Here is a 25,836-nt window from a genome sequence, read left to right as displayed (position 1 = left end):
AATAGAAATGCCTCACTAATGGGGCGCCGGACACAGGCAGGGAGAAAAGGGCCATTGTCCGAGAGCTGTTACAGAGGGTAGATGAGTGCCCAGGGCTCTGTGTGCCACCATGTGCTCCACTGGGTTTCACCCATTCAAGATTCTCTCATGCTTTCATGCAAGTAGTTGGGCGAACATCTTCAATATAACTTTCCCTGCAGTTTCAATACACTTCTTCATCCCTGCTCTTGCCAAACCTTGGAAGAACACATGCTGCATTCTGTGCTTAGTACATGGTGTAGTTGAGCATTTTTCACAGACGCTATTTTTATTTCAGAGACTCGGCTAGAGGGTGCATGATGGGAAAACATGCAGATGCTTTATGTTCTCCGTGAGTTGTGTTTGTTTCCATGTAAAGTCGCAGCAGGTCTCGGCATTTCTGTGCCGCGAGGCCTGAGAATTGGGCAATATACGAGTTTCAGAAAGATGTTTTCTTGCTGAGTTTTTTTTTTCTGTTTCCTTCCTTCTATCTCTGCGGATCTGAGACCAGACTGCTGCCTGTTGGGCCAACTAATTTTAGAGCCGACTCTTAATGTTCTGAAAAATATTAATATATATTTCACAAGAGGCCTGTCTTAGTCTCACAACAAAGTGTTGTGTATTCTGACTTTGACACATTGATGAATATGACAGAGCCCCGAAAATACATGACAAAGCAGCTGAAAATGGAATAAATTTTGCTGCGCTGACTTTTCCACATGAGAAACGCTGTTGGACGGAGATAAAGAAGTGTTGTGAAATATCTCAGGATGTTGATTCCTTGTGTTAGAATCGGGCAGCACAAAGCGAACCCATAAATTGTGAATTTCTCAGAGACTGCAGCTGTTGTATACACGACAGATTCAGAAAGTCTTTACCATGACATGTTGGTTGGTCTCAAAAACTCTAGTGAAAGGAGAAACCTTGTAGTCTGTAAACGTCTGTTCTGTGTGTTCGGTCTGAACAAACCTCTGGGATGTCAGGAGAGTCGGTAGTTGAATATGAGTGTACCAGACTGCATGTTGACCTAATTCAGCATGCATTCCTAGTTTCCAAATCAGTATCTGACTGAGATTTTACTTTAGTAAAGAAATATATCAGTTCACAATGCAGAGCGCCTGCATTCCCGATCCCTGATGGTCCAAAAAACAGTGGAATGGTTTGCTGTGGTTAGATGATTTCACATTGCAGCTTGTTTTTGGGAAAAAATGGACACTGAGCCATCTTTTCAAAAGACAAAATAGAAAAACAGTTGTCTACAGAAAGGGCAAAAACCAACATCATTCATGGTTTAGGGCTTCAGTATTGTTCTGGCCATGAAGGTACCATTATTCGTTCATTCATTCATTCATTCATTCATTCATTATCTGTGACCCTTATCCAGTTCAGGGTCGCGGTGGGTCCAGAGTCTACCTGGAATCATTGGGCGCAAGGCGGGAATACACCCTGGAGGGGGCGCCAGTCCTTCACAGGGCAACACACACACACACATTCACTCACACCTACGGACACTTTTGAGTCACCAATTCACCTACCAACGTGTGTTTTTGGACTGTGGGAGGAAACCGGAGCACCCGGAGGAAACCCACGCAGTCACAGGGAGAACACACCACACTCCTCACAGACAGTCACCCGGAGGAAACCCACGCAGACACAGGGAGAACACACCACACTCCTCACAGACAGTCACCTGGAGGAAACCCACGCAGACACAGAGAGAACACACCACACTCCTCACAGACAGTCACCCGGAGGAAACCCACGCAGACACAGGGAGAACACACCACACTCCTCACAGACAGTCACCCAGAGGAAACCCACGTAGACACGAGGAGAATACACCACACTCCTCACAGACAGTCACCCAGAGCGGGAATCGAACCCACAACCTCCAGGTCCCTGGAGCTGTATGACTGCAACACTACCTGCTGCACCACCGTGCCGCCCACCTCCAAAACACAGTGAAAATAAATATCACAAAAGAAATATGACTAAAAATAATACCATTAGGCATGTGTATTATGATTTAAAAGAATTTCAAATCAATCTACGCTTTACTTAATTAATAAACAAATGTACAAATGTGTTAATTGCTACCCACCTCTGCATTTATAGAACTATGCATTAGCATTGTGCACTGCATGCATTGTGGTCAATAGCTAAATACACAACTACATGAACCTATTGGTCAGAAAATGTACACACTGTGAATGTTCTTCTTGTTCTTTTACAAATACAGACATTTCCCCGTCAAACATGCAATGGTTTTCTAAATCATCATAGAATTCTTGAAGAAGATCTTGAATACTGAACATCACTGTGCCACCTTGGATCAGCTGTGTGCGGTGGAATATCACGAGATATTGCACTGACTCATCTGGCACCGAGGCCGTGGTCGTGTTCGGAAACATAATGGTCTTTTACCCTCAAGGGGAATCTCTTTACTGGTCATAATAGTCAAATAACGCACTTAGGCTCCACAACGTTTTCTGCCTCAGGAGGACAGCAGTATTCTTAATTGCATTTCAGCAGACGTGTGTATGTGTTATGTAACATGGATCTAATATCAGTAGTTACTACATAACTACTGCAAACTAATGGTTGGGTTAATAAGAAAACACCAAATGGATGTGCCGTCATTTATTTAATCATTCATTCATTATCTGTAACCCTTATCCAGTTCAGGGTCGCGGTGGGTACAGAGCCTACCTGGAATCATTGGGCGCAAGGCAGGAATACACCCTGGAGGGTGCACCAGTCCCACACACTCACACACTCACACCTACAGACACTTTTGAGTCGCCAATCCACCTACCAACGTGTAGTATTTTTTTTGGGTTGTGGGAGGAAACCGGAGCACCCGGAGGAAACCCACGCAGACACAGGGAGAACACACCACACTCCTCACAGACAGTCACCCGGAGGAAACCCACACTGACACAGAGAGAACACACCACACTCCTCACAGACAGTCACCCGGAGGAAACCCACGCAGACACAGGGAGAACTCACCACACTCCTCACATACAGTCACCCGGAGGAAACCCACGCAGACACAGAGAGAACACACCACACTCCTCACAGACAGTCACCCGGAGCGAGAATCGAACCCACAATCGCACTGTGACACTACCTGCTGCGCCACTGTGCCACCCCATTTATTTAATCAAGTCCTTTCATTTCTCCACATTGGCAATAAGCACACAGAAGGTCAAGTAGGTGTTTGACAATTCAGAGTATTCTCTCCATAAGGACAATATGGAGCAGTAGTCAGTGTCAAGGTCTGGGACACCACATAAGGGAAAAACTGCAGTGATATACGTCCATGTGCGTCTTTTGTGTGTTTCTTGTAGTGACATTAGCACAGAGCGTTCCACCAGTGTTGGCTAACGTTACCTACCAGTTCTAATAATGATTTAAGCAACACACTTTAATGAAATGTTCAGAAACCATATTAAACATGTTTTTCATTTTTAAAAAAATGTTTTAACTAAGACATGATGTTGTATGTTCAACATTCAGATGTTGTGAGGATTTTGTCAGGGCCAGAGATCCTGTTTCATGACGACAATATAAGAATAATCAAAATGCAGCCTTCAGGAAATATTTAATGAATGTGATTCAGAGAAAACATTTTTAAAACATTTTCCAGATGAGATGTGTTCTTTCAAGGTTTTCTGAATGTAGGAATTGTACAGAAACATTGTTAAGGTTATAACAGAACTCATATTGTTTGGTATGAAGAGCAATACATAAAAAAACTTGTTTTCAGATTTTGGCAACAATTGTAAAATAATAGAAAAAGCTTGTAATGTTTTTTAATGAAAAGTTGTCAAGGTTTTCAGTTTAAAAAGCAAAAGTGTTCTGCATTTTTTTATACTAATCATTAAACTAAACACTGTGGTTTTAAGGCAGTGATACACAATCAGTCCCAGAGAGCAATCTTAGCGTGCTGTGAGACTAAAGGTTTCAAATTTCACTGATGAAAATGTAGATTAAAACGTAAGTCCTCTATGCTCATACATTTATCTCCGTAGGTATTAAAAGGGTATTTTCACTGCTTTAAGAATGTTACACATTGAAGAAAATACTCAGGAGATATGCTGTGAGTGTAGATGTATACTTATAAAATATCTGATTTTTAAATCTGCTTGTGATGTCAGTATTAGTTTATTAATGCTTTAGTGGAGTGCTTGTAAATGAGGATCTGCTGTGCAATAGTAAGTGATTCTGAGGACATTCTGCACTGAGACTGAGGGAGAGCTTTGGTAGCGCTTCACTGGGCCGGCACAGGATGGACAGACAATAGAGAAAAGACAGAGATCATCAATCTCTCACTTCACTTCAGTCTTTTCCTCTGTGCAAAACCTGCTCCAGAATTTTCTGCAAGAAAACCAAAGCACAATCAGCCTAGATCACGTGATTAACATTCATTATTCACACAACTCTGTGCAAATATTCACAATTACAGAGACTCGTCCCATTTGGTCAGTAACATTGACCCTCGGTCTGTATTGCTTTCTTGGCAGAATAAGCATATACAGTGTTGCCAACCGTCCCGTATTTGGACACTAAAATGTGTTCCGTTTTGAACCGATACGGGACTTGTTTTGTTCCGTACTTTTGAGGTCACACTTGTGGCGATAGACAGAAACACGTAGCTCTCTGTCTCTCAGCCGAGGGGCAGATTCTCCACGGTTACTAATCAGAGAACGCGCTTTTCATTGGTCGTTTATTTATCCAATCAGCAGCCAGTGTTTTCTGCTCACCAGTCAGCGCTGCAGCCAATGGCGTCACAGTCCCTCCCACAGTGGGTTCAGAGCTGAAACAAGGGGAACTACAGCACTGCTTTTAGATAGAAATAATGCTAGCACTGTGTCCCGGAGAAACTACATTTCATTCTCGCTCAACACATCACATCACATTTTTCAATCAAAGTCATTCTTTATACATAAAAACCACATTAGATATTTTCATATAGATTAACATTAATTAGTGTAAGACAAATATGAGTGAATAAGCAATTCATTCTATGACATTTTTGAGTGGACGTCTGATAATGTAATGAGGACTAGACTCTCTTTTAGACTCTTGAACCAATAAGAGTCATCAGATCCTGTTGTAATTAATGAACAATTTTAAAAAATACAGTTATTTTAAACTGGTAATACATTCTGCTTTGCCATTTGTTCTGAAAAGCTACTGACAGGCACTGACGTAGTGAATGTTTGACAACAAAAATATTTTATCTGACTGACTCCAATCAAAAAGAGTTTACAAGTGCATTGTAGTCTCCCAGCCTCTGCATTCCTTATTTTGATTTCATAAAGATGGCCGCCCTACGCACACGAAAAAAGTGTAGTGAGTTTCCTGAGGATGAGTGTCATTTCAAGACTAAATAAATAAAGGACAAAAATAAAGAAAAAACATTAATTGAATGTCTGTTACAATCTTTAATTAACCAAATCGAAAAGCCACTGATGCACTAGTTGAAATAGCATTATGTAGCAGAGGAAACCTGATTATTGATGAAGGTAAAGTGAGCAGTACTTAGGGCAGACTGAATTGATGTTTATGTTCTTTCCTGGTGTTATGACAGTGTATATTACAGATACCTGTATATAATCAGTTAACATTTCACAACTCTTCTATCTGTAGATGGATATTCAAGTTTTTTTATTTTGTAAAGGCATCAGCTACTTGTGGCTTTGCTTAATCTGTACCTCATCAAAGACATTTGCTACTATGAGGCAATTACCTCAGATCCCCTGGTTCTGTACTGTTCAAGTACTGTACATGAAAGTGGTAATGGTTAAACATATACAGTATGTATGTATCATGGTTGAATAATACCATTCCAGTGGCAAGGTGTTTGGGTGGCTGACCTCTGCCTGTTAACAAGTGCATTATTATTAGTGCAAAAATACTGAGTACTGTCGAGAGAGAGACAGACAGACAGAGACACAGACAGACAGACAAACCACCAGAGAGACAGACAGACAGACACAATGCCAGCTTGTCTGAAATGCCTTTTTGGCAGTCTTCTGGCAGTAGGAGCTGTTTTTTAATTCTTGTTTGTTTACTCCCAGTGAACACACAGCACAATGAGACTGTTCAACACCGCAGCACGTAGCCAATAAGAACATGTGCCCTCACACACACACACACACACACACACACAAACACATTTTTGTTCACAATGTGAAAAATTCCTGGTACATACATATAGAAGCACAAACACATACACACACACATATATATATATATATATATAGATGTGTGTGTGTGGGTGTGTATATACACAAACACCAAAAATGCTGACACAGATAAAAGATACTTCCTAATCCAAATAAAACATAACTCAGAATAAAATGATAAACATTCATAAAGAGCCTCCTTTGTGTATGTCCTCTACAGTAGGGTTCTGTGCAGCAGGTTCAGTACTTCACTGAAGGGCTGGTTAATACAGACATCTAGTGGACAATCACTGTTACTAAAGGAATACATGAATGATGTAGTTACTGTACACTACGCAACCATTCACTGACACACATCAGTGAGCAGTAAACAGATGAATAAATGAATTCTAATAGAGGTGGGATATAAGATGATATTTTTATCACTTTTATGAAAGTTTTGGTATTGTGTTAAAAGCAATAATACCAACTGCAGTGTTTTTAAAGAGTATTTATAGGTCACCCCGGTGCAGTACAGTTTGTCAAACACTGAATAAAAGTTGCATCATGAATATATCTGTAAAAATAATGAAATATTAATCCTGCCACTTGTTCTAGACCTTAATTCTGTGATCATTTATTTGCATTAACTTTGTTCTACTCTGTTAATCTTATAGTGTGGTTGAAATGTGTACGGCAGCTTTATTGCTTGTTAAATGCAGTTAAAAGCACCAATAAAATGTAAAGAGAATACAAACAGATTTGCATGTTCCCTCACACAAACACTCCACTGCAATACACCGCTGTTCAGGTGGAGAGCAGGAACACACCCTGGACAGGGCTGGACACACCCAGTCTACTGCAGAGCATCACACACTCACCCAGTCACTCACACACTCATACCTTGTGGACAAATTCAAGACACGCATGCACACACACACACACACTCATCACAGACTGATAACACCTATCTCCTTCATACTCTGACTCTGAATTTAAGCTCTAAGTTTTAATTAACCCAGGGAGTGTGCCACACAGTCACAGAGCCCTTACCTCCAGCCTTTCTACACCAGCTTCATCAGCTTCATCAGCCAGTGCAAACAGCCCATTTTACAGGCAGTAATGGAGCATGTGGGACAAAGGGATTTCCACCATCATTTCTCATGTACACACAATCTGGCCCAGTATAATTAGGCTTAGGACCATGCTTTAATATAAAAGCACACATAAGGGAACAAGCACACCCAAGGCTACGTATGGAGCCATTATATTATTCAGCACATTTGGAGCTCACATTATTTAGTTCTAAAAGACAGAATGCATTAAAATAAGACTACACTTATAAATGTTTATAAATGGTTTAGACATCTGTTTATTAACAGTTATTAATCATGTAGTTAGGTGGCACGGTGGCGCAGCAGTTGGAGGTTGTGGGTTTGATTCCTGCTCCGGGTGACTGTGAGGAGTGTGGTGTGTTCTCCCTATGTCTGCGTGGGTTTCCTCTGAGTGACTGTCTGTGAAGAGTGTGGTGTGTTCTCCCTGTGTCTGCGTGGGTTTCCTCCGGGTGACTGTCTGTGAGGAGTGTGGTGTGTTCTCCCTGTGTCTATGTGGGTTTCCTCCGGGTGACTGTCTGTGAAGAGTGTGGTGTGTTCTCCCTGTGTCTGCGTGGGTTTCCTCCGGGTGACTGTCTGTGAGGAGTGTGGTGTGTTCTCCCTGTGTCTGCGTGGGTTTCCTCCGGGTGACTGTCTGTGAGGAGTGTGGTGTGTTCTCCCTGTGTCTATGTGGGTTTCCTCCGGGTGACTGTCTGTGAAGAGTGTGGTGTGTTCTCCCTGTGTCTGCGTGGGTTTCCTCCGGGTGACTGTCTGTGAGGAGTGTGGTGTGTTCTCCCTGTGTCTGCGTGGGTTTCCTCCGGGTGACTGTCTGTGAGGAGTGTGGTGTGTTCTCCCTGTGTCTATGTGGGTTTCCTCCGGGTGACTGTCTGTGAAGAGTGTGGTGTGTTCTCCCTGTGTCTGCGTGGGTTTCCTCCGGGTGACTTTCTGTGAGGAGTTTGCTGTGTTCTCCCTGTGTCTGCGTGGGTTTCCTCCGGGTGACTTTCTGTGAAGAGTTTGCTGTGTTCTCCCTGTGTCTGCGTGGGTTTCCTCCGGGTGACTTTCTGTGAAGAGTTTGCTGTGTTCTCCCTGTGTCTGCGTGGGTTTCCTCCGGGTGACTTACTGTGAGGAGTTTGCTGTGTTCTCCCTGTGTCCGCGTGGGTTTCCTCCGGGTGACTTTCTGTGAGGAGTTTGCTGTGTTCTCCCTGTGTCTGCGTGGGTTTCCTCCGGGTGACTTTCTGTGAGGAGTTTGCTGTGTTCTCCCTGTGTCTGCGTGGGTTTCCTCCGGGTGACTTTCTGTGAGGAGTTTGCTGTGTTCTCCCTGTGTCTGCGTGGGTTTCCTCCGGGTGACTTTCTGTGAGGAGTTTGCTGTGTTCTCCCTGTGTCTGCGTGGGTTTCCTCCGGGTGACTTTCTGTGAGGAGTGTGGTGTGTTCTCTCTGTGTCTGCGTGGGTTTCCTCCGGGTGACTGTCTGTGAGGAGTGTAGTGTGTTCTCTCTGTGTCTGCGTGGGTTTCCTCCTGGTGACTGTCTGTGAGGAGTGTGGGGTGTTCTCCCTGTGTCTGCGTGGGTTTCCTCCGGGTGACTGTCTGTGAGGAGTGTGGTGTGTTCTCCCTGTGTCTATGTGGGTTTCCTCCGGGTGACTGTCTGTGAAGAGTGTGGTGTGTTCTCCCTGTGTCTGCGTGGGTTTCCTCCGGGTGACTGTCTGTGAGGAGTGTGGTGTGTTCTCCCTGTGTCTGCGTGGGTTTCCTCCGGGTGACTGTCTGTGAGGAGTGTGGTGTGTTCTCCCTGTGTCTATGTGGGTTTCCTCCGGGTGACTGTCTGTGAAGAGTGTGGTGTGTTCTCCCTGTGTCTGCGTGGGTTTCCTCCGGGTGACTGTCTGTGAGGAGTGTGGTGTGTTCTCCCTGTGTCTGCGTGGGTTTCCTCCGGGTGACTGTCTGTGAGGAGTGTGGTGTGTTCTCCCTGTGTCTATGTGGGTTTCCTCCGGGTGACTGTCTGTGAAGAGTGTGGTGTGTTCTCCCTGTGTCTGCGTGGGTTTCCTCCGGGTGACTTTCTGTGAGGAGTTTGCTGTGTTCTCCCTGTGTCTGCGTGGGTTTCCTCCGGGTGACTTTCTGTGAAGAGTTTGCTGTGTTCTCCCTGTGTCTGCGTGGGTTTCCTCCGGGTGACTTTCTGTGAAGAGTTTGCTGTGTTCTCCCTGTGTCTGCGTGGGTTTCCTCCGGGTGACTTACTGTGAGGAGTTTGCTGTGTTCTCCCTGTGTCCGCGTGGGTTTCCTCCGGGTGACTTTCTGTGAGGAGTTTGCTGTGTTCTCCCTGTGTCTGCGTGGGTTTCCTCCGGGTGACTTTCTGTGAGGAGTTTGCTGTGTTCTCCCTGTGTCTGCGTGGGTTTCCTCCGGGTGACTTTCTGTGAGGAGTTTGCTGTGTTCTCCCTGTGTCTGCGTGGGTTTCCTCCGGGTGACTTTCTGTGAGGAGTTTGCTGTGTTCTCCCTGTGTCTGCGTGGGTTTCCTCCGGGTGACTTTCTGTGAGGAGTGTGGTGTGTTCTCTCTGTGTCTGCGTGGGTTTCCTCCGGGTGACTGTCTGTGAGGAGTGTGGGGTGTTCTCCCTGTGTCTGCGTGGGTTTCCTCCGGGTGACTGTCTGTGAGGAGTGTGGCGTGTTCTCCCTGTGTCTGCGTGGGTTTCCTCCGGGTGACTGTCTGTGAGGAGTGTGGTGTGCTCTCCCTGTATCTGTGTGGGTTTACTCCGGGTGACTGTCTGTGAGGAGTGTGGTGTGTTCTCTCTGTGTCTGCGTGGGTTTCCTCCGGGTGACTGTCTGTGAGGAGTGTGGGGTGTTCTCCCTGTGTCTGCGTGGGTTTCCTCCGGGTGACTGTCTGTGAGGAGTGTGGTGTGTTCTCTCTGTGTCTGCGTGGGTTTCCTCCGGGTGACTGTCTGTGAGGAGTGTGGTGTGTTCTCCCTGTGTCTGTGTGGGTTTCCTCCCGGTGACTGTCTGTGAAAAGTTGGTGTGTTCTCCCTGTGTCTGCGTGGGTTTCCTCCGGGTGACTGTCTGTGAGGAGTGTGGTGTGTTCTCCCTGTGTCTGCGTGGGTTTACTCCGGGTGACTGTCTGTGAGGAGTGTGGTGTGTTCTCTCTGTGTCTGCGTGGGTTTCCTGCGGGTGACTGTCTGTGAGGAGTGTGGTGTGTTCTCCCTGTATCTGCGTGGGTTTCCTCCAGGTGCTCCGGTTTCCTCCCAAAGTCCAAAAACACACGTTTGTAGGTGGATTGGTGACTCAAAAGTGTCCGTAGGTGTGAGTGTGTGAGTGAATGTGTGTGTGTGGTGTGTGTGTGTGTTGCCCTGTGAAGGACTGGCGCCCCCTCCAGGGTGTATTCCCGCCTTGCGCCCAATGATTCCAGGTAGGCTCTGGACCCACCGTGACCCTAAACTGGATAAGGGTTACAGATAATGAATGAATGAATGAATCATGTAGTTAATACATTGATAGTAATTAATAATCAGTTTTAACTCATAAATATAGTAGAGTAACAGTGACCTGTTGTTTGCCAAATAGTGAGCTCACATCCATCTACACGGTTAAACCTCAGATCTTCTCAGATACTGACCTTGCTTTGCCTTCTCCATCAGTCAGCATTAACCCTGTCAGCTTCAGCACATATTTGTTAATAAGTTTAACCCTTTAATTAATTAACCACCAACAGAGTGCCTTTTTATACTTTAATGATAATGTGGTGTTTGCCTTAATGTGTGAAATTATTGTTATTTTTGTTATTGTTATTTTCTGAGAACTAATGATTATATATTATATGAGAATGCAATGATTATAGTGTGTGTGTGTGTGTGTGTGTGTGTGTGTGTAGGGAGGGGTTATCTGGGCCCTTATACCTTTTTAAAGAGCTCAGCCCTCAGTCTGTTAGTCTGAGATGTTAATTTTCTGCTCTCTTCCTCTTTCCTCCTCTTCACTTCTGGCAGGTCGCTGTGATTCCTGTCAGAGGCAAAAACCAGAAACGTGTTTAACTCATTATTTCAGGAGTTGGATGCAGTTCATTGACTAGATGCTGTGTATTGCACTTACTAGGCTTTCGTTCGTTCGAAGTATCAGCCCTGGCCCTTGTTCTGACAGCGTCTGAGCTCAGGGGGAGATTAGACTCGAACCTATTGTATTAGCTAGGATACAAATACTGTCTGAACACTAAGCACGTTTGTGAGTCGCTCTGGATAAGAGCGTCTGCTAAATGCTGAAAATGTAATTATTTGTGGGACTGAGAGTATGGTCGTCTACGTCATTATTCTACATCATTCTTCCATTCATAGCGTCATAAGCAGAGCTTTGTTAGAAAAGCAATTACTAGGTGCTGCTATTGGCTAAATGTATTCAGGGCGGTGGACCATTCTTAAACTACTCTTTGTAGAGTCAGATGTATTAGTACCAGCACCACACGCACTGCCTTACAATAGCATGCCACTGTCCGGTAACAGAGCTACCTCTCACACTGGTTATGACTTCTATTAATGAGTTAAAATCCTCAAATTTCATTAAACTTTTCTGGTTTTGCTCACGGTGTGTCACTTTACCTTTATCTTGAGATTATTTAGATGCATTTTATGAGCTGGAAAAGTCACTGAATACTACAGTGTTGAGTTTAAGTCATAGTCCAACACTGTAGTGGGGGTGTATAACAAAGTATTCAGTATATATCACAGTGAGAGGACTATTATTCACATCCTCACACGTTCAGTCAGCTCAGATAGAGCGTAAATCTAAGAGACACACAGATACAATCCTATCTCTGTACAAAGCTGGAGAGAACACCTTATCAACAGTCTGCACGGAGTATTTTCTCCTCTGTATATCTCACATTCACCAAACCTAACTACAGAGACTGGAGCCCATCTGGAACGTCCAGACCCTGGAACTTGTTTATCAGTCCCACAGCATGACCGATAGCTGGAGCTGTCAATAGAACGTCCAAACCTGCCTATTCAACTATCTCAATCAATAGCAGGCGGGTTCGTTCACTAGGGGGCTTTCTTTCATTAAACAGAGTCTGAAGCATAATCACACTGCCTGATCGGATGAGCTCTTATTCAGCGGCAGGGAGACGAGCAGAATGAGGGGGAAAAACTTTAAAGCAACGCCCTGCAAAGGCCCTGATATAAAGGTATCAGAACACATCGTGTCTCACAGTTTGATGGGAATGGAGCTTTGTATCTGCAGGTCGCCGCCCATGCTGGTCCTAGACCACTACAGAATGCATGTGCGCTGGGTCCATGGGCACCAGATCTGGTGTCAGAAGGCTCTGAAGGCTGTCAGAGCTGGGGATTCAGATGCAGAGCTTTGAGATGATTAGAGAACGAAATCTTGGAGAGAAACTTCACCTTTATTTTGACTCTTGCCATTTCTGAGGGTCAATATAAATTGGTAGTCGATGGTGAGACTGTGATGCCCTCTGCAATGTCCTGCGGATATCGTTTTTGACGTGTGCCACCTACCAGAATATTGTAGCAGACCAAGTACATGGCAACAATGTTCTCTAATGGCAGCAGCCTCTTGTCGTACTGCAAAGATTGTACAGAAATGGTTTGAGGATCACAACAATGTGTGCAAGGTGTGGACTTGGCCTGCAGATTCCCCAGATAAGAAACCGATTGAGCAACTGGGGGAGGTCCTGGGAAACTGAGTGAGGACACCTACAGGCCAGATACAGTAGAACATTCACAGGGGAACCTCCACAATATTACTCAGTTTTAAAATGATAGGCCATCTGTGTTTACTTTTGGGTTTTCTAACGTGTTTAATGTGGATTAAAATGTCTTTGTAACTGAACATACAGACACACAATGTGAGAAAGAGGAGAGAGAGAGAGAGAGAGAGAGCAAGTGAGAGAGAGAGAGAGCAAGTGAGAGAGAGAGCAAGTGAGAGAGAGAGAGAGCAAGTGAGAGAGAGAGAGAGCAAGTGAGAGAGAGAGAGAGAGCAAGTGAGAGAGAGAGAGAGAGAGAGAGAGCAAGTGAGAGAGAGAGAGAGAGCAAGTGAGAGAGAGAGAGAGAGAGAGCAAGTGAGAGAGAGAGAGAGAGAGAGCAAGTGAGAGAGAGAGCAAGTGAGAGAGAGAGAGAAAGTGAGAAAGAGAGAGAGAGAGAGAGCAAGTGAGAGAGAGAGAGAGAGAGCAAGTGAGAGAGAGAGAGAGAGAGAGAGAGAGAGAGAGCAAGTGAGAGAGAGAGAGAGAGAGCAAGTGAGAGAGAGAGAGAGAGAGAGAGAGCGAGCAAGTGAGAGAGAGAGAGAGAGAGAGAGCAAGTGAGAGAGAGAGAGAGAGAGAGAGAGAGAGAGAGAGAGAGAGAAATATTGTGACACAAAATACAGCTATGATTAGAACTCATCACCTGAAGTGCAGCTGTTGCAGTTGTTTCACTGATACACTTCTGTCCTGGGATTTGAAAATGTTATCTGCAAGACACATGAGTGTGCGCACACACACACACACACACACACATCCCTCCTCACTAATTCAAGTCTTAGCAAACTAGGTCTTAATTTAACTCAGAGGAGTTAAGAAGGATTTTTAGGAAGTAGCTGAATTGACCAAAAATAGACATGGGTGCAATCCTTCTGATAAAAACATGCCTTTCAGGACACTGCTGCAGTTCTTTATTTTCATTTTTTCCTGCAGAGGGCGACTATGGACTAAAATCCCTGCTGTTATCAACAGGTTCAGAGCGTTCAACTTCACATCCAGCCCACGGTCCAGTTTAACATTTAACACTCCCCTGACCGTGGACCCTTCCTCTCTGAACTGCAGCCTCTTAAATATCAGAGGCCAGGATGTAGCTCCTGTACTTACCTACAGGCCAATTAGCATTGTATTGTGCTTAACTACATTTCAAGCATGTGTGTGTGTGTGTGTGTGTGTGGTCCAGGTATATAATAAATTGTGGGGATGTTTTTCCTTATGGGTATAAAAAAGCATGATGTCCATAATTATATTTTAAGGTTTTAGGGTTAGGGTTCATATGTGATATGCTCTGTGTGTGTGTGTGTGTGTGTGTGTGTGTGTGTGTGGCTCACCCCTCTGCCTATGTACAGGTGTTTGTGATGATGTGGTTGTTCGCAGCTGAAGTCTTTCTTGCGTGTGTTGCTGTAAAGCATGAACCCTGGCCTGAGATCGTCTGATGAAGTCTGGCCTTCTCTGCTCCAGGGCTTTCTACACACACACACGCACACACACATACACACACACACACACACATATACACACACATATACACACACATATACACACACACACAAACAGCAGCAGCAGCCTTTAGATGTTTATGTTGTCTACATTTGGAACATTGTTCTTCATTCTGCTGTGTGTATGTGTGGGTGTGTATGTATGTGGGTGTGTGTGCGTGTGTGTGCATATGTGTGCATGTGCGTGTGTATATGTGTGTGTATATGTGTGTGTGCATATGTGTGCGTGTGCGTGTGTGTATGTGTGTGCATGTGCGTGTGTGTGCGTGTGTATGTGCGTGTGTGCATGTGTGTGCGTGTGTATGTGTGTGCATGTGCGTGTGTATATGTGTGTATGTGCATGTGTGTGCATGTGTGTGCATGTTTGTGTGTATATGTGTGTATGTGCATGTGTGTGCATGTGCGTGTGTATTTGTGTGTATGTGCATGTGTGTGCGTGTGTATGCGTGTGTGTGCGTGTGTATGCGTGTGTGTGTGCGTGTGTGTTTCATTAATGTAGTGCCTCTAGTTTGTCTTGACTTACACTGAGTGTGTTTATATTTGATGAAGACTTGTCTGTGTTCTGAAACGGGACAAACTCTGCATGCCAATGTCTCACACACGCTGCGGTCTCAGTTTCCAGAGGGAGGGACACTTCTGACCCCAGCTCACCATTACTCACTTTATCACCCCCACCAGACTCTGATGTGAGATCACACACATGAATAATATTCTGTTAGACAAATCTCAGGACGGTCTGCTTTCATCAGCATGGATTAGTGTCAGTAGCTGCTGTGACAGAAGTAATACATTGCATTACTAGATCCAAATATAGGCATCATTTCCAGATGGTAACAGATATTAGTGAGACGCTGGTGTAGGGGGCATTTTAAGGCCCTTGTACCAATTCCACTAAGTCTTTAAAAGTTATAAAAGTAATACATTTTTAAAGTCAATAGCTCAAAATCATTGAGGTTGTTCATTATGGATTTATTAAGCAATAAGTCGACAGACTGAAGCTTTTTTGATGGGGTTTTTAATGCTCTTATCACACCTTATTGAACCAGGGTTTAACTGCCTGCTCATTATGGCTCTACTGTCACGTCCTGTGTTTGTTTTCCTAGCCATGTGCTCTTATAGCACACGGCTCTGTTTATTCTTCCTGTCTCCGCCCTAGTCCCGCCTTAGCTCCGCCCTCTCGTCAGAGTCTCAGAGTCTCCTTTGTAGTCCTGCCCTCTCGTTATTGTCCCCAGGTGTTCCTTGTCAGTGCTCTGTGTATGTATAGTCCCTTTGTTTCAGTGTTCCCTGGTCGGTTCTTCTGTCACAGTTGAAGGAGGATGAGGAGGTGGACGTACACGCAAGGAAGCTTTATTAAACCAAAACTAAGGCAAACACCCAACAAACAAGAGCAGGGAGGCAAGAAAACAAACAAGAACTCAGGGAACATAACTAGAACAGGAACATAACTGTGAACTGGTGGTAACGTGTGAGAAAACAGACAAAGAAACAGATCTACACACACAGGAACCGACAAGGGAACACTGAAACAAAGGGACTATATATACACAGAGCACTGACAAGGAACACCTGGGGACAATAACGAGAGAGCAGGACTACAAAGGAGACGAGAGGGCGGAGCTAGGGCAGAAACAGAAAGAATAAACAGAGCCATGTGCTAAATGAGCACATGGCTAGGAAAACAAACAGGACGTGACAGTACAATTTAACCCTCAGCTCAGGTAATGGTTGTGCAGAAGGTAACCCATCATTCCAGTGTCAGCCATGGATGTTGAGGGAGGAGACAGTGCCGTGACTCCCTCTAGGTCCCCAGGCCCCTTCTCTAATGCTTAGCCCATCACTGCTCCCCCAAGAATACATCACATCAACACAAGTTTGTCGTAGACTTTACAACGCTTGGCAGTTCTTGTGCTTATGCAGCATATTTTATTCATGTGGGAATTATATGCATATTTGAATTGAGTGAATTCAATGCATCACTTTTTTTTTACGCATCAAATAGACTTCTTGAACTAAGCTGAACTGCTCTAATCCAATACTACTTTTACCAGCATTATGCACATTTGTTATCTCTCTCATGACAGGGTCAGAGCCAGAGGTCACTTAATGTCCAGACAATTTTCTAACCCGTGTTTTTTTAAGCCACACTTTTAACCTCAACAACACAAGCCTTAGATTCATACACGAGAAGCGTTAAGAGTAAAACAGGTAAAGGAATCTGTGCTGCTTGTTCTGCTTAAACATAGTTAATCCTACTTTCACACTCATTAAATCTGAATTAACATTTAAAGGTCAGTTAAATAATTAACCTTAAGTTAATAATGAATGAATGAATTAAATAGCATCAGTGTATGTCGTGTCCTTCCTGTCTCCTTTTAAAAGCTACATCTGTTGAGCTGTGGATTTAGAATAACTCATAATGGGACTGATCTAATGTAAGTCTTGACCGGTTCTAGCCTCTCGCTAGCGTCAGTTTAGATCTGAATGTGGGCACAATAGTGATAAAGATAGCTTTCCTCTTGTGCCTGTGTTGTTAATAGCATCTTGAAGGCTGGAATATAAGTGGGTGTATTTACATCTGTCTAAACATTATCACAGCATCGACTGAGCTCCATGCTATTCTTCCTTCTGTGCTAAGGCAGTACACTGCTGTTTATTTCTTATTCACAGATTATGAATAGGCCGCAATTGGAAACAATGGTGGTATATACAGATATAGGCAAATTTGTTGGTACTCTAACAGCTCATTGAAACATGATTCATTCGTCCTGAAAAGCGGTGAAATTAAAAGCAATTTACTCATCTATAAATGCGTGCTTTGGTATGTCACAAAGTGAAGCAAATCCCGTGTGAAAAGGGATCAGTCATTGCTTTTTCTACAAAGATATTCTAAATGGGTCTGGACCGACTTGGGGATATCCCTCGAAAAATGATAAATAAATTTTTTTATAGTAATATTTCTTTACGTTTTCTTTAATTAGTGTTAAATGATTTCAGTCTTATAATCAGACATGCAGTGTATTGGAACGAACACGGAGCAAACATTCATTCATTCATTCATTATCTGTAAGCGCTTATCCAGTTCAGGGTCGCGGTGGGTCCAGAGCCTACCTGGAATCATTGGGCGCAAGGTGGGAATACACCCTGGAGGGGGCGCCAGTCCTTCACAGGGCAACACAGACACACACACATTCACTCACACACTCACACCTACGGATACTTTTGAGTCGCCAATCCACCTACCAACGTGTGTATTTGGACCGTGGGAGGAAACCGGAGCACCCGGAGGAAACCCACGCGGACACTGGGAGAACACATCAACTCCTCACAGACAGTCACCCGGAGGAAACCCACACAGACACAGGGAGAACACACCACACTCCTCACAGACAGTCACCCGGAGGAAACCCACACAGATACAGGGAGAACACACCACACTCCTCACAGACAGTCACCCGGAGGAAACCCACACAGACGCAGGGAGAACACACCACACTCCTCACAGACAGTCACCCGGAGGAAACCCACACAGACGCAGGGAGAACACACCACACTCCTCACAGACAGTCACCCGGAGGAAATCCACGCAGACGCAGGGAGAACACACCACACTCCTCACAGACAGTCACCCGGAGGAAACCCACGCAGACGCAGGGAGAACACACCACACTCCTCACAGACAGTCACCCGGAGGAAACCCACGCAGACACAGGGAGAACACACCAAACTCCTCACAGACAGTCACCCGGAGGAAACCCACGCAGACGCAGGGAGAACACACCACACTCCTCACAGACAGTCACCCGGAGGAAACCCACGCAGACACAGGGAGAACACACCAAACTCCTCACAGACAGTCACCCGGAGGAAACCCACGCAGACACAGGGAGAACACACCACACTCCTCACAGACAGTCACCCGGAGGAAACCCACGCAGACACAGGGAGAACACACCACACTCCTCACAGACAGTCACCCGGAGCGGGAATGGAACCCACAACCTCCAGGTCCCTGGAGCTGTGTGACTGCGACACTACCTGCTGCACCACCAAGCCACCCTACAGCGAACATGGATCAGAGAATATATTCTACACAATCATGTCAAATATAAAAGCTATAAGTCCACCTCCAACAAGCTTGAAATGTCTGTGTCTACAGCTGCAAATATTATTAGGAAGTTTAAGGTCAAGGGGACCGTGGCCTACTTCCCTAGATGCAGCCGAAAGAGAAAACTGACCCAAGATTAAACAGAAGTGTGAATGGAAGAGAAGAGTCAAGGGAAGAAATTACAAGCTGAACTCCAAGGTCAAGGTACATCTACCATCTGTTACTTTTCAGCGAAAGTGGGCTCCAAAGAAGAAACCCCAGACGACTTCATTGGCGAAGGAAAAATGTTAAAATAGACACACACACCATACCCACCGTGACACATGAGGGAGGCTTAGTCATGTTTTTTGGGCCTCTTTGCTGCATCTGGCAGAGGGTGCCTTGGATCTGTGCAGGACACCATGAAATCTCAAGACTATCATCGCATTCTGGAGTGAAAGGCACTGCCGAGCCTCAGAAAGCTCTCTCACAGTCGCAGGTCATGGGTCCTTCGACAGGATAATGACTCAAACACACACAGCTAAAAGCACCCAAGAACGGCAAACAACAGAACACTGGACTATTCTGAGGTGGCCTTTGTGAGCCCTGATCTGAATCCTGTCGAACGTCTCGAGAAGACACCTTTAAACCTGACACAGATAGAGCAGTTTGCTCAGAGGGAGTGGCCCAATGCAATTGTGGACAGGTGCAGAAAACTCTTTCAATGATTACCTCTAAAGATAGTGGGGGGAAAACAGCTATTGTATTGAAATGAAAATAAATACAATTACATTTTAAATAAAGATTCATTTGAATGCAAAGTTATTTCTGAGACAATTGTAGGTTATTTATTTATTTATTTGTTTCATGGAGGGGTTCAACAAATTTGTTCACATATTTAATAATCACGTTTACATTAGGGATATTTAACAATGCAAATATGACGACAGAAAAGAAATGACACAGAAAATCAGATGTTACCTGCAGGTTTACTCTGAGATAATGGCGCTACTTCTCTCTTGATGCTGCTATGGGTCTGAGCTCTCTTTCTCTGCTGGCTGTGCTTCTTGATGTTGGCTATAACTGCAGCTGCGTTCAGAGCCATTACGGCATCATAGGCGGCGTTGGTTGAGCTTTCTGAGGGAAAACAAAAACAATAAAAACCTGACCACAGACTCACTGTGAGAAGCACCTCAGTGGTGAAAGAACATCATTCTGGGGGTGCAACATGTAGCGCTGCTGTTACACTGCTCCAGAGTCCTGTGGTTTCAATTCTTGCTTCCTTGTCTGTCAGACGTTTTTCAGTGTTTTCCCTGTATCTGTGTGGGTTTCCTCTGGGTGCTTCAGTCTAATCCCCCAGTTCCAGAAACACGTTAATAATGAAGTGGCTGTGCGAAACTGACCACAGATGCGAGTACGAGAAGAGCTGGGTGAGTGTGTGATGTCCTGTGATGGTGAAGAGGCTATACACACAGGACTGTGCTAATCGCAGTTACTGTATATGTAAACGTGCATGTGTGCAGTGATTGGTAGTTGTGTGAGTACAGTATGGGCATGCTAATTATGTGTCTACATGCAGGCGTGTGTTTGCTCTGGCTGCTGCAAAATTTGTTGCCTGTGATATTGCAGTGTTAATTTCCCTAGGAAGTACTGCAGCACTGCTGGAGTCAGGCTTGCAATAGATTATGCATGCAAAGAGGTGCGTGGGAAAATGAAAAGAGGAGAAAATGAGAGAAACAGTGTGTGTGTGTGTGTGTGTGTATGAGAGTGAGAGAGAAAGAGAGAGAGAGAGAGAGAAGGTGTGGTAATGATCCGCTTCAGGGCCCTGTTATTTGAAAAGAAGTCAGCAATGCACACATCCGCTGTGTTGTAACTTCAATTAAAACCTCACTCTCATCTCCACTCCCTCACTCACTGTAATACACATCAATTATACATCAAAGCGAACATAGGAATTGTACAACCTGAGAGCACAGGGGATGTGAGAGCGGGATTTTTCAGGCTCATTCGTAACAGAACCAGCTTGCATTTTCATTGCATAAGCTTTGATCCCAAATAACTATTGTAGCTGATAAGAGCTAAACAGTAGATAAGGTGGGTCTAAATCTGTATGCGCTCATGTGTGCACCGTCTGGGTCGGTTTCTTACCTGGCACTTTGATAAGAGTCAAAGGCGGCTGGTTCCCCAGGAGAGTAGACTCCTTCTGCCTTTGCCCTACATCCCCAGCAGTGCTGTCTCTCCCTGGGTAAATCTCGTCACGGCTCCCTGCCCCTCCGCCCGTGCTCCAGCGCCTGTTTGAGCCGCTGCCGCCGGAGCTCAGAGGGTCAATATTTGTCTTTTTGGGAAGTGCTGAACTCGTGCTCTGAAACCCAGGATCAGAAGCATCGGTACTTGGCTCAGTGGGGCTAAACATCCTAGCATAGCAGCTAGCAGGCCTGCGGGGCCTCAGAACCTCCCAGCAGTTGGATCTGGAAGATGGGCTACTCAGCTGGAAGGAGAGTGTAGATCTATGGAGTTCTTTTACCTTCTCATTACTTCTCCTTGGCTGGACGTACCCGAGAGCTTGGTTTTCAAACCCAGCAAGTTGGGGTTCATTAGCCAGCGGTGGTGCAGTGCTAGTGTGTGATGGATTGCTTGTGTATGTTACAGAACTGGTGGCCCTGAAGCCTTCTGTGTAACTTTGCCGGTGTTCCGCTCTCTCCTTGGACTCCCTCCTCACGCTCTCTCTGTGCTCCACCTTCACTATAGTGGCTTTTCTCCTAAGCACCACTGGATGATGGGTTTCTGGAGTGGTCAGATTGGAGGGAGATGAGGAATGGCTCTCCCTGGAAATGCCTGGTGCCAGGTTATCTTTGGTAGTTTCATTTACAAGGGCTGGGAGGGTACGGTTCTCTGTACTGCTGAGGTTAAAGATTGCAGGACAAGGGCTCCTTCTAGTTATCAAGTTAGAAAAAGAGTTTTCTCCAGGAGTTTGATTACAGGGGACTGCATCCACTGTGTTTTTTTTATCACTCGGCTGAAAGGCTGTGCTTCTTTCTTTATGTTCTGTAACTTTGACCACCACTGCTTTCCTATGTGGAGGGACCTGGCTTGTGTACTGAGTTTCTAGGAACTTTGCAGGGTCTGTCTGCTGGCTGTTTATGGTCATAGGGCTGCCAGCCTGAGGAGGAAGGCTCGTATCGGGCAGGCTGGAAGACCGAACGACCCTCCTGGAAGTAATGGTGATGGAGGATATGGAGCTGCAGTGTTTGGTATCAGGACTGCCATCGGAAAGCGGGGGTATGAAAGGAGATGACTGGGGCATGCTGCCTCTTCTCTGCCCTGGTGCTGTTTTTGTCCACAGGAGGCTGTTGTGTTGAAGCTTGCTGTTCTGAGAGCGAGGCATCTGCCCCCTGCCGGAGGGGTCACGGGCCGTGTCCTGGTCCCTCTCCGCTGGAGCGCAGTTCCCTGAGCCAGCAGCCTGGCAGAGCAAAATGAGATTCACACAAAGTTAAAACCTTTGCACTTTATGAGGACAAAAGAGCTTATTTCCGCTGATCGCGTACGCAGTCACAGGCTCGGAAACCAGCCCACTCAAAAAATTCAATTCCACTGTTTCCAAGACCTGAAGGGGCTTTCACTGTTGCCATGGCAACCACTCCAGTGTCAGGGGAGCTCAGGGCTAATTTAATTAAGTTGGAAGCCAAAACTCATCTTTATTATTTGCTTAAGTATCACAAGAGATTTTATTTCTCAATTTCCGATTCGCGGCACTTCACGGCAACAACGCTTTGCCTAATGAATGTCAGGCGGAGGGGCAGGTGGGTGGGTTTACCGTAGGCTAATTCCACATCAACATTTTTAAGGTGCTGTGTGGAGCTAAAGTAAAACGGCGGGTCATTCTCACTGACCTACTACACCATAACCGATAAAGAGCAGGAGTCTCTCAGACGCTGTTAGCCCAGAAAACCCAAGGGAATCTGGTCTTCTAATAACACACACAACAAAGCTTTCCACTTTCACTTCTCACTATTCTATATTCTACTTTAAAACTGTTTTCTCCTTCTACAGAGCTTTCTCTCTCTCTCTCTCTCTCTCTCTGTTACAGTGACAGTGATTACTGGGCTATCCAGATCTCTCACAGGAATAAGACTGAAGATAGTAGAGTTATTGATCCACGTGTATTATTTAGTCTCTCTGAAAGTCTAAGACTGTAATACATATTATAAAGTGACCAGCAACACTGCTCTTATTAAACTAGCCACTGGGAAAAACGTTGCATCGTTTTGTAAATTAAGCTGTAAATCTGTATAATTGTTCTTTCAGAGATGGGGTTAGCTTTCCAAAAGGAAGAGCTAGGGTTGTATATTAGCAGTGTTATGGTGTGTGTTGTATAGACTCCGGCCCGACTGTACACTAGAACGAGTTTTTATTGTGTAATACAGTTTGCTTTATGGTGTTCCAGTCTTGGAAAGCAGGATAACGTTTCATAAGAACAGCTACTCAGTGCAATGGCTGCAGTTTCAAAAGCATGTTATTTAGTCGAGTGTCTGTAGTGCTGGAATTCAGGAGCTTCCCAGTGACCTCTGTTATGTTATTAATCAGTTCTGAACACAAGGAAACTCTGACGTTCTTCTCCATGATAATCAATGGTACAGTAGAGAAGCGCCGGATAAAGGTAAGGGTGAAATAACTCATCACAGATGCCATAGTTTACACAAAGAATTAATGAAACTGTTTGTGTGCATCATTGTTATTATTTGCATGTATTCCTATATACTATTTGAAATTTACAATTTTGCACACTCTCTTAACCAGAGGGACAATTACAATAAATTTACAGGAGTAGGCACATGCAGTGTTAGGGGTCTTGCTCAAGGATTCCTCAGTAAAATGGAACCCTGGACTGTTGTGGGTTTCCTCCTGGTGACTGTCTGTGAGGAGTGTGGTGTGTTCTCCCTGTGTCTGCGTGGGTTTCCTCCGGGTGACTGTCTGTGAGGAGTTGGTGTGTTCTCTCTGTGACTGCGTGGGTTTCCTCCGGGTGACTGTCTGTGAAGAGTGTGGTGTGTTCTCCCTGTGTCTCTGTGGGTTTCCTCCGGGTGACTGTCTGTGAGGAGTGTGGTGTGTTCTCTCTGTGTCTGTGTGGGTTTCCTCCGGGTGACTGTCTGTGAGGAGTGTGGTGTGTTCTCTCTGTGTCTGTGTGGGTTTCCTCCGGGTGACTGTCTGTGAGGAGTGTGGTGTGTTCTCCCTGTGTCTGCGTGGGTTTCCTCCGGGTGACTGTCTGTGAGGAGTTGGTGTGATCTCCCTGTGTCTGCGTGGGTTTCCTCTGGGTGACTGTCTGTGAGGAGTGTGGTGTGTTCTCCCTGTGTCTGCGTGGGTTTCCTCCGGGTGACTGTCTGTGAGGAGTGTGGTGTGTTCTCTCTGTGTCTGCGTGGGTTTCCTCCGGGTGACTGTCTGTGAAGAGTGTGGTGTGTTCTCCCTGTGTCTGTGTGGGTTTCCTCCGGGTGACTGTCTGTGAGGAGTGTGGTGTGTTCTCTCTGTGTCTGTGTGGGTTTCCTCCGGATGACTGTCTGTGAGGAGTGTGGTGTGTTCTCCCTGTGTCTGCGTGGGTTTCCTCCGGGTGACTGTCTGTGAGGAGTGTGGTGTGTTCTCTCTGTGTCTGTGTGGGTTTCCTCCGGATGACTGTCTGTGAGGAGTGTGGTGTGTTCTCTCTGTGTTTGTGTGGGTTTCCTCCGGGTGACTGTCTGTGAGGAGTGTGGTGTGTTCTCCCTGTGTCTGCGTGGGTTTCCTCCGGGTGACTGTCTGTGAGGAGTGTGGTGTGTTCTCTCTGTGTCTGTGTGGGTTTCCTCCGGATGACTGTCTGTGAGGAGTGTGGTGTGTTCTCTCTGTGTTTGTGTGGGTTTCCTCCGGGTGACTGTCTGTGAGGAGTGTGGTGTGTTCTCCCTGTGTCTGCGTGGGTTTCCTCCGGGTGCTCCGGTTTCCTCCCATGGTCCAAAAACACACGTTGGTAGGTGGATTGGTGACTCAGAAGCGTCAGTGTGTGTCGCTCTGTGAAGGACTGGCGCCCCCTCCAGGGTGTGTTCCTGCCGGTTACAGACAGTGAATGAATGAATGTATTCATTATGAATTAATGTATGAATGAATTTCAGTAACAATAACTTTTATAACAATAACAATAAATTTTTGCTATCAGTTCTTTGTGCTATACATTTTCTGACCAGGTCCAATAATCAAATATAATTTTGATTTCTGAAGTAGGTTCAAAAAACAGCTTCTACATCTTTCCCTCACACTTTGTGTTTTGATTTACTGCCCTTTCTTGTTCAGTCCTTCAGTCTTTTCACTCCTTCTATTTGCTGTTTGTTTTCTCTCTGCAGAAGCCTGACACCATACTGTGCTGAGGGTTGAAAGAAAGGAAACCATGGCTGTCCACCATCCACAGAATCCTGCAAAAATCAAATATCCAACAGTGGTCCTCCCCTGTGCCCTGTCTGACTATAACATCACACCTTCATCACTGGCTCCTCTTCCTTCTCCGCTTTAATCCTCGCTCTCCACTTGCTACATCTGCCCTATCTCTCCTTTTCTCTCATTTCCTGTTTTTTTCCTCCCAAAACCTGCTCTTCTTTCTCTACTCCCATCTCCTGGACTGAACATGTTTCACAGGGAGGGGTGGACAAGTCAAAAAGGGTGAATGAGGGATAGTGTCACTGAATGAGAAGAAATGGAATGAGAGAGAGAGAGAGAGAGAGAGAGAGAGAGAGAGAGAACATCAGAACAAACAAAAACGTGCTGAGAATATATAACACATATGCACACAGACACAGACACACACACATTCACACCCGCAGAGAGAAAGACACCTGTGTGTGTGTGTGTGTGTGTGTGTGTGCAGGAAGAATGGACTGCATACAGCTGATCCTGAACCAACACAGGGTTAAATTGGCCAGCATAAAGCGAGCCTGTATGTTTCTCTACACTTTATAGTGTCCATCTTTAGACCAGTTTATTCAGCTCACAAAGTGGTTGATAATTAGCTAAATGAGGTGTGTACCATTTGGAAAATCAGTTTTAAAAAAGAGCTTTGAAACAGCAAAGTTTAGCTCTATATTTGTTGCAGTATTTGGAAAATAGAGTCACAGTCAGTTTGCAGATATATTTGCATGTGTTTCGATTTCATTTTGGAGTTACCAATAACGACCAGGAAGTATTTAACTCATGAGAATGTGACATTATATTATTTTATTATATTATTAATTTTAATCTCCACGTGTGAACAC

The 25,836-nt window shown here is 45.2% G+C and overlaps 1 protein-coding gene across 3 annotated transcripts in view; it reads right to left on the bottom strand.

The window, feature by feature from the left end:
* Positions 1-3,733: 3,733 nt before the first annotated feature.
* The window catches only part of c3h10orf90 (chromosome 3 C10orf90 homolog), a 32,668-nt gene continuing 10,565 nt past the window's right edge, over positions 3,734-25,836 (bottom strand). The window contains exons 4-10 of one of the 3 annotated variants that reach the window (XM_066666130.1): positions 20,726-22,037; positions 19,559-19,714; positions 15,017-15,174; positions 14,326-14,461; positions 13,644-13,707; positions 11,151-11,250; positions 3,734-4,401 (exon numbers count right to left, since the gene is read on the bottom strand). In XM_066666130.1, the coding sequence (XP_066522227.1) occupies positions 4,363-4,401; positions 11,151-11,250; positions 13,644-13,707; positions 14,326-14,461; positions 15,017-15,174; positions 19,559-19,714; positions 20,726-22,037 (1,965 nt within the window). In that variant the 3' untranslated portion in view covers positions 3,734-4,362. Of the gene's footprint in view, positions 4,402-10,297; positions 10,693-11,150; positions 11,251-13,643; positions 13,708-14,325; positions 14,462-15,016; positions 15,175-19,558; positions 19,715-20,725; positions 22,038-25,836 lie in introns of those variants that run through there. The other 2 variants (XM_066666129.1, XR_010801955.1) reach the window with 2 other exon arrangements.

This window comes from Hoplias malabaricus, chromosome 3 (assembly GCF_029633855.1).
Source record: "Hoplias malabaricus isolate fHopMal1 chromosome 3, fHopMal1.hap1, whole genome shotgun sequence".
Lineage (NCBI taxonomy): Eukaryota > Metazoa > Chordata > Actinopteri > Characiformes > Erythrinidae > Hoplias > Hoplias malabaricus.
The sequence above is the reverse complement of the archived record's forward strand: the minus strand, read 5'-3'. Positions and strand labels throughout refer to the sequence as shown.